This window comes from Carassius auratus, chromosome 26, assembly GCF_003368295.1.
Source record: "Carassius auratus strain Wakin chromosome 26, ASM336829v1, whole genome shotgun sequence".
NCBI lineage: Eukaryota > Metazoa > Chordata > Actinopteri > Cypriniformes > Cyprinidae > Carassius > Carassius auratus.
This window is the reverse complement of record NC_039268.1, coordinates 8477261-8487019: the sequence shown is the minus strand read 5'-3', so window position 1 is coordinate 8487019 and position 9759 is coordinate 8477261. Positions and strand designations below refer to the sequence as shown.

The following is a 9759-nucleotide window of genomic DNA, read 5'->3' as shown; positions in this document are numbered from 1 at the left end:
TTCGAAAAAATAAGGCAATTTTGGTAAGCAACTGTCGGTATTAATTAATTTACATAGGCCATCTTATGTCTATATCTAGTTACCAACGACAGGACATGACAGAATTTGTTTGGTTATAATATCTACCTCACAAATAAAAAGGTTTTATTTATTCATTTTTATTTTTTTGCTGTGTGGTCAAATCTGTGAAACCATAATTTCCCCCTTATGCTTATTTAACCATTCAAAATGGTTAAAATGCAGGTTTTTCATATTTGAAGAGAGAAAGATCATGGCCAGTGCTGTTAGTTTAATATACAGATAACACTGATGGGGTATCTTTTTGTTGTCTTTTTTTTTCACATGAAAATGTGTTAACTTTTGCAGAGGTGTTCTCTTAAATTCTCAGCAAGCGGAAAAGAATAATTAAAAAAGTTGTCCTATAGCATTTCTCCAGAAACATGACATTTGGTGTTGCCAAAATCTATATCAAATGGTTCATTATCTATATGAGTGATTTATTATAATGATGTATTCTAAGTATTAACCTGATAACAAGTGTGAAAATGTCTACAGAATGAGTGAACACCAAGCCTCAGCAGGAAAAAGTGCCAGTTCTAAACCTGTCAACACTTGGCACAACACCAGACCACACAAAGAGAACATGGGTTTCTTCACTGAATGTTTTGTTCCAGATCGTGTTACGTGTAGCAACATGCTGGGGTCAAACTGTGCCTTGATATTCTAAGTCAGTGGTTCCCAACACTGGTCCTGGAGGCACCCCAACACTGCACGCTTTGCATGTGTTCTTAATCAAACACATTCAGGTCATCGCCTCATTAGTACAGACTCCAAGATCTGAAACTGGAGTGTCAGAGAAAGGAGACATGCAGAATGTGCAGTGTTGGGGTGCCTCCAGGACCAGTGTTGGGAACAACTGTTTTAAGTGGACCCTCAAAAGGGAACAAATGACATCATTATGAATAATAAATTGTCAGAACCAAAGGATCTGGATATTAAATCTGCACAAAGATGAGAGCGAGAGAGCGAGAGAGAGAGAGAGAGAGAGATGGCAATGGACAACCTTTTTAATTTTTCTTTTTTTACATTTAATATTAACTCAGCATTCTTAGAAACTTCTTATTTTTTGTACTCTTGTGCTGTGATTGTTTTCATCAGAAAATCTACAGATACCTATAGTTTGCTTCTCATACAGTAGTAATAAAGCTATTATGTTTTTTTTTTTTTATATAGCACCCAAATAGACTTATAACTTTCAATGCCATGATAATTGTATGCTCAAATATTGATCATAGCACAGTATGGGTCAATGTTACACTTGAATGACACACTGAAGGTGCAGGCTGTGGAGGCATCAGCGATATAAATGCAGGGGTTGCTGAAGGTGGCCATTTGGCTTCATTTCCTAAATGAAAATCTTTCTCATGCAGAACAGCCATGTGGAATCAGATATTGGAATGGGAAAGCCTGCATCCTCGCTGGTGACTCCATCTTCAACACCCGACTGGTTTGAATTTGTGCAGATTAACCGACGAACAAACGCTGCCCTTTTTCCTTTTAAGACAATAATAGGAATAACGATCAACAAATATGTCCAATATGGCCATTTCTGTGGAGCAGCCAGGCATTCTATTCTCGAGCGACAATCACTATTTCTGCTTTCTCCTAAAATATGGTATATGTGGTGGGCTTTTGGGTTCATTTAGGAAATGTAACCTTTTGAAAGAAAACAATCCACTGCTTTGATGGACTTTTCTGACACTGACACGCATGGAGACGTCTTCAGAATCAGATGGCATTCACACCATGATTCCCACATCAGTCACATGCTCCGTTCATGTCATAGGCACTGGAGATGATAAAGGTAGGCTGTGATTTCACAAAAACAGAAAGAAAGAAAGAAAGAAAGAAAGAAAGAAAGAATATGAATGCGATCTATATTTTGATGTTTCTGACAGATATGCTGCCTGTTAAGATATGTAAATATGGACCTCAGAAGAGGCCAAACACAGCCACTTATAAAAGAACATTTCGCATGTTATGTCTACAACAGCAATAAAGATAGCAAGAAGTTCACATTTCATAAAAGGCCAAAGTCTTGAAATGCCAGCTTATGTTTTGACTAACTATTTGGTAGAAATAAAATAGTCTTAAATATATATACCAGATATTATAAACACACATGTTGCCAATAACATTGCTTCATAACTTGCTTGCAAAAGTAAATAAAAAAGTGTGTGTATATAAATAAACCTAACCCAACCCAATGTTATATATTTGTGCTACAGCTGCCATAAACTTCAAAAACAGTATTGGTTATTACCAAACATTTTATTTTCATGTTTCTGCAATGGTTAATCCACCAGTATGTGTAAAATGCTGTAGATTAGCATTTTTATCAGGCTCCTGTGTGTAGGTTCAGTAATTTCACTTTAATGGCAGTGAATATGTTCTTTTCATTGCTATTAAAGTGAAATAACTTAACATAAGCATAGGAGCCTGATAAAAATGCTCATTTTAGAGGACAATTTAAGATGGCGCTTAGAGGCTTTTGTATCTGAACTTCTCTCTCTCACACACACACACACACACACACACACACGCACACAAACACATATACATATAATGGAAAGCAAATTCTAGTAAAAACCCAACACACAACATTGCCTCATAAATTGGCTGCAAAAATAAATATATTAATAAATTTGTATTAATTATATCAGACATCAGAAGACTACAGAGAACTGTTCGGACTGCTGAAAGGATTATTGGTGCTCCCCTGCCCACCCTTCAAGAACTGTATACATCCAGAGTGAGGAAAAGGGCTCAGAAAATCACTCTGGATCCCTCACATCCAAGTCACTCCATCTTTGAACTTTGGCCATCTGGCCGGCGCCTCAGAGCCGCAAACACCAGAACAGCAAGGCACAAGAACAGTTTCTTCCCCCAGGGTTAAATGTTCCCTACTTATGCTTATAAACGTGCAATATCCTTATATTTATTTGTTAACCCTCCATCCTAGAACATTCCTGCATCTCACTCAATCCTATTCCATTATCATTTATAGCACAATTGTTTATACACTTATTTATTTGTCAATTTGTAAATATCTTTTTTATTTTTTTTATTTTTATTTTTTTCTGTGTGTTGTTGTCTCTGTGTACTGGAAGCTTATGTCACTAAAACAAATTCCTTGTATGCGTAAGCATACTTGGCAATAAAGCTCTTTCTGATTCTGATTCTGATTATATATTTATTTATTTATTCATTCGGAATAGATTTTGTAGCCTATATATGTGTGTGTGTATGTATGTATTTCTGCAGCCAATGAGGCAATGCTACTGTTTATCATATTGTGTGTGGCTTTATTTTATTTTGTATTATAATTTTTTGTTTACCACCAATAATTTTCAGAAGAATTTTGCAATGATTTTGATCATTGTTTATCAATGGCTAAACAAAACAAAATTGTTATTTTTATTGTCGTTGTTATTATTATTGTCATCATCTATCATGAAATTAGGTGAAACCTTTCCCAAAAGACACTCTTTATTTTTAAATAAGGTGTAAAGATTGTTTCCCAGGACTGAAGGTATAAATTCAGGAACCATTGTTTAATGCCTAACTCTACTAATGTTTCTTCTAAACTTTATACAAACAGAAAATTCAAGAGAGAACAGGTCCTCTCTCAGTCACACTATGAACAAGCATGTTAATATTAAAAACAATCACCAGACTCAGAGTCAAGCAACCTTCCGTTCGTGTGCTAAATGTAGAACTTTTTTTCCCAGGGACGAAGACTAGTTGGCCAACCATTTAATTTTCCTGTGGAGTCCGGAAGCGGGTGTCCCTGTTTGTTTTGCAAATCGGAACTTATAAACAGGTCAGATTTTTATTCAGTTTCGTACCAGACTCAGTAAAACCTGTCATATGGATGGTGTAGCTGAGGTTGCAAATGTTTTAAACCCTGTTGTCGTGCACGTTTATTAGTAATACGTCCTCAGCCGGCGTCCATGTGTACGTGAACACACGTGGGTCATTGAGCAGCACTTGATAGCACTGATGCTAACACATGTTCATCCATCAGAAATATGTTATCTTTAGGCTGTTACAGTACAAGTGGTTTATTACTCATAGGTTTTATACATGTATTTGTTATTGTGAATACTCTAGGTTTCTTGTTTACTGTAATCTAGGTTTTAAGCTAACCAGCTGGCATAGTATCCATGGCTTGTGTTGTGTACATAATCTTGGGAAAAGTTGATGGATTTGACCAGACATATATATTTGTGACTTACGTGCTGCTGTCAAACATGCTAAATTTAAAAGAAAAGTGCAGATGTGTATCCTTATGTAAAATTGAGACATATAGAAAGCTCCATTGATCTGGTTGTACCGTCATCCTTCAGGATACAAACTGACAGTTTGACCAAAACTAAACAGCTGCTGTTTTATGTTCATGTCATTGCACTTTGCTTTATGGATAGAGATTGTCTTCTCTTGGCTCTATGCAAGTCCTGTATTTTAATAAAAGTATGACCGTTCGAAGAACTGTTTATGTATTTTCCTGATACTGTCTGATTTCATTTTCATTTCATTTATCCTATCTAACTTCTCCCCTGTCTCTCTGAATGATTATAAAGTTGAAGGGGTCAGAATGGGCAGTAAATTAATATTGTTTCTTCCAGGAAAAGCCTTCTACATCTCACAATATATGTTTTTCAATGGCTCAGGTGATATATAACATACGATCATTTAATGACAAATGAAATATTGCAGTGTTTACCATAAACTATGCAGTTGTCTCCCACAGCATGTATTTTAGTTCTGTTGATCAAAATGATAATGAATAATATTCAAATAATGCTCACCAAAAGTTGTTTATAAACGTTTCTGAAGTTTCCATGGAGTAAAATTCCAGCTGTTTAATTTTCCATTATTATTGCATATTATATCTCATATAAATTAAACATGTTTGTTTTGTAAGGATTTTGGTTAACACTTTACAGTAAGGTTCCATTTGTTAACGTTTGTTAAGTAATAAAATTAACTAACAATGAACAATACATTTGTTACAGTATTTATTAATCATTGTCAATTAATAAAAATTCAGCTGAGGTCCGTTAGCTAACATTAGTTGTTACAAATTTTCATTTTATATAATACTAGTAAATGTTGATATCAATATTAAGATAAAAAAAATGCTTTAGAATATTTTTCAGTATTAGTTTGTTACAAATGTAGTTAACTATTAACAAAAGAAACCTTATTGCAAAGTGTTACTTGATCTATGTTTTGTAAAATAAATGTTACAAAACCGATACATTTCTGTTTGCCACACACACACACACACACACACACACACACACACACACACACACACACACACACACACACACACACACACACACACACACATGTATATAGTTTTTAAGATCCTGTACAGATTTTTACAGGGTGATATGCTGAAAAAATCTTTATGGCTTCTGAATGATGACTCATGCTGTTGGTTGCAACTCGGCTGCTCTCTGTTTAGGGCTCTCCTTGAGATGTTCTCAGGGTATCAGGAGCGGGATGACTACGAGGACGAGTTGTACCGGGATGATGCGGACTCGAGTTTGTCTGACAACGACAGTGAACTGGAGTTCCAGCTTTATTCCCAGCTGCACTACAGCACTGAGATCCAGGAGGACCGTGAGGACTCGAGAGAGGTCCAGTCATCAGTACCACAGACTCAAACACAGCAGAAACCCTTGCCTCATGCTCCACCTGTAGATTTTATTGTGATTGACTCTGGCACAGATGCTATCACAGAGTCAGACAGCTCTGAGGAAGACGACAGCGTATGTGCTAAAAAGGGTCAATCATCAAAACGCTGGAACAAGAAGTTGCAGACCCATAGCTTGCTTTCACCCTCCCTACCACAAGTTCAAGCAAGAAGTAGCTCCCCAGATGATGAAGTTGTGTTGGAATCTGATTCAGAAGACAGCTCTTCTGAATCTGTACCTCCTTTTGTGGAGGATCTGGATTCGGACTCGGATGGGCTGGAGAACTGGATGATTCTGGGCCGGGACAAACAGGATGGAGATCAGAACATCCAGCTCAACCTCTCCTTACCAGGTAAGGATTTTACCCAACCATGTATTTTTGAGCATATTTTAGTGTTGTTTTTATAAAAGTGCAGCCACTAATTTTTTTTTCTATCACATTAATGCTTTACAAGTCCACACTTTAATTAAGACATAAGAAACGGTTACACAATTAAATTAGACGCAGGTAATCTGTTAAACATTACTCTCAAGAATGCTTAAAATTCAGGACTAAGTTCAGCACTTTATACTGTCTGTACTAAGTTTACTCTTAATTTCTCATAATGTCATTTTATATCTCACACTGTGACTGTATATATATACAAAATCACAAAATTACCTGTGCAATCTGGGCTTCCATAGTATAAACAGAATGTTAACAAAAACATGATTAGTGCATATTTAAAGAAATAGTTCATTTACTCATCCTCGTGTCATTCCATCCCTGTATGATTTTCTGTATGTGTTTCTTTTGTGTAATTTACAATATTTTGAGAAAGGTTTGAGTTTTTACTTGAGTGAGTACTAATGTTCTTCAAAATGTCTTCTTTCGTATTCCACACAAGAAAGAATGTAATGCAGTTAAACGACATGAGGGTGAGTTATTGGGGACCTCCCTTTATCTTCTGTTGCGATCCCCTGATTAAAAAAGAAAAAAGATTCGGTCATTTTCACACCCACATGTGCTTCTGTAGAACTCGAGTTCCATGTAATACAAAGGTATTTTGTAGAATGTTAGTGCTTCGGTTTTCTATACAATGTATCTATTAATATGGGCTGTCAAGATTGAAAATGTAAAGTAAATTAGCCCTTGTGTCTTGTACACTATATACCATGCCTTTGAAGCCATCAACTTAGGTTTGAAAAAAAGAGGCCTTACTGTGCTTTCACACCAGACACGACTTGTAGTTGGACGCTTGAACATTTTGAGTTTATTTGCTTCATTCGCTCGTGAAATTCACTTCACAACAGACGTGAGTTCACGTCATGGGGGGTTTCTGCCAGTTGAGTTCAGGCAGCATTGTGATTTCAACATAGACAGTAAAAGAAATGGACACAGCGACCCCATTGGAACTCAACTGATAAAGTGAAGCCCATTTTTAGCGTTTTTTAGCACTTCCATTTCTGATGCGCAGACTCAAACTAAGCTTGATGACGTCAGCAACCTGTCTGACAGATGTAAATGTTCTAGTAGCTGTGCGTGCAAACTGCCATCGTTAATCTTGCAGAGACGGCGAGCTTGAGCGGGGAGTTCTTTGGCGTGAGTGAGCAGGAGTAAGTACTCTGATTAATTATTTTGTATAGTTTTTTAAAATGTAATGCCAGTACGCCATATTAAGTTAATTGCCTACGAGCTTCTCCTCCTGTCTGTACGGTAATGCGACAGAGAGTCGCGTGGTTATAACGCAATCGTTAGCCTATTTTCACAAAAACTGTTTCCACGGGGCCATAATGTAACATAGAGGGTAATGGAGCCCTTTATACATTGTTGTGTATCTTTAGAAATAAATAATGGACCAACGGAGTCTTTAAACGCCTCAGATGTAAAGTTATTCGCTGTCAAAGTGACGCCAAAATGAATGGGAGTCAATGGGAATGCTAATGCAAGTGAAGTTCTGCTACAAGATGGCGGCACCCAGCCGACTTCAACTTCCGTTCGACTTCCTTGCCGCCTGCATTTCAACCACCTTTTGTTCAGATAACTTTCAAAATATTACTGTTATGGTGTCATGAAATGTAGTTTTAAAAGCATTTAAGGCAAGAATATCGTTTTTTTTTTAAACTCAAATATGCAGTTTATTTATAAAGACAGCACCTATTTAAAAATGTGTTTCGCCGATTTCAGAGACAAGCTCCATGCGATCAGCGGGAGCTCAGTGATCATGTATCCACTGAGAGCACACTCTACTCGGCTAGTCCTTCTGACATTTGCCGCTGGCTCTGACTCTTTAGTGGTTCAACATAAAATATCATTCTTCATTCAATTAATCTATTTCCTCCTAGCAAGATCCCTTTTATTCTTGTTTTTGTAAAAGTATGAAGAAGTATCATACATCATACACCGGCTATCCACATACAGCGACGATGACTGTCCTCCATTGTTGTTTCGGATTTTCCCTCCGCTCGCTATGTCGTAATCACGTCACTACTAGAGCAAGCTTCTGATTGGCTAACGTGGTGCAAAATTTCGCTAAAACCTATTTTTCACATGCATTTTGTGCATTAAAACGCCTGAAAAGCTCAATTCGCATAGCGTCTATTGCGCGAAGCGTGTCTTTTGCGCCGCCTCATTCGCGGGAAAAGTGCTGCAGGATGTCTATTCGCGTCTTTGCATTGACTTAACATATAAATCACTATTTTTTGAAAATATGCTCATTGTCCAACTCCAGTAGAGTTTTACTGTTTTCAAATCCATTCAGCCGATCTCCGGTTCTAACGGTAGCACTTTTAGCTTAGCTTTGCATAGATCATTGAATCTGATTAGTCTGTTAGCATCTCGCTCAAAAATGACCAAATTAGAGTGCAGTTCCTGTATTTTTCCTATTTAAAACTTGATTCTTCTGTAGTTGCATAATGTACTAAGACCAACAGAAAATGAAAAGTTGCGATTTTTTTAGTCTGATATGGCTAAGAGCTATAGTTTCATTCCAGTGTAATAATCAAGGAAATTTTCTCCTGTACCATGGGTGCAGCAGGCGCAATGAACTGGAATGGATTCGAAAATGGGAAAACTCAACTGTTTAACTCTAGGGGAGTTGGAAAATTAGCCTATTTAAAAAAAAAAAAAAGTGGTGTGCATTTAATAGCAAGAATTGGACCTTAAAATAAAGTGTGAACAAATATAAGAATGCAAATGACATTTGAGAGCACAATGTCTCTCAATATTCTTTTTTTAATAAATTGTTTATTTGTTTTATTCTTTTATTTTTTACATTTGAATTTCTTTCCCAGGCAGTTTTGAATCATATTGTGCACAAAAACCTGATATTCTTTGACCTGTAAGAAAATGTATTTTTTTAAGGTGTTAGTTTGTTAGTCAGTATTTGTATGGGGGCGCACCCAATGGTTTGTATGGTTTGCAGGCCAGAGCACCTGTGGTCTCCATTCGTGTTAATGTAAGCAAAAATTTGTGTTTATCCCCAATTCACTTGGCTAATTCAGATTCACTAATCACTGAATCTGATGTCTCATCCTCATGTACTTGTTGTAAAGTTACTGTGCCGATCGAAATGACTAGGTGTGTGCGTGAGCACATGCATCTGACTTCACGTGAGTAAAGTTAATTTGCATGCATGTGAGAACATGCAGGAAAAGCAATGAGGGAATATTTCTGTGTATGTAGAGGAAAAAACAAACAAAACATAACAAACCTCCTGTCAGAGAGCGTGAGCGAGAGAGAGACTTTAATCATAGATGAATAAAAATGTATTTGCAAATCTCTCCAGATCTACACATTAGGTTAACCTGCAAAGCTCAGCAAAGCAGCAAACCTCTCTCTCTGTTTCTTTCAATCGTTCTTCTCTTCTCTTTTTTCCTCAATCCTCCCTGAATGTGTTGTCCTCATTTCCATTCGGAGACTCCTTCCTGTTCCTGTTATTCATTTTCTACTCTTTCTTCTTCTCTCTTTCTTTTTATCTAGTTCTCCCCTTTAAATACAGAGTGTTTCATT

General features: G+C 36.8%; 1 protein-coding gene across 1 annotated transcript in view; it reads left to right on the top strand.

The window, feature by feature from the left end:
* Positions 1-3787: 3787 nt before the first annotated feature.
* zcchc7 (zinc finger, CCHC domain containing 7) overlaps positions 3788-9759 on the top strand; it is a 51128-nt gene continuing 45156 nt past the window's right edge. The window contains exons 1-2 of the mRNA XM_026204035.1: positions 3788-3883; positions 5537-6120. Coding sequence (XP_026059820.1) covers positions 5550-6120 — 571 coding nt within the window. The 5' untranslated portion in view covers positions 3788-3883; positions 5537-5549. The remainder of the gene's footprint in view (positions 3884-5536; positions 6121-9759) is intronic.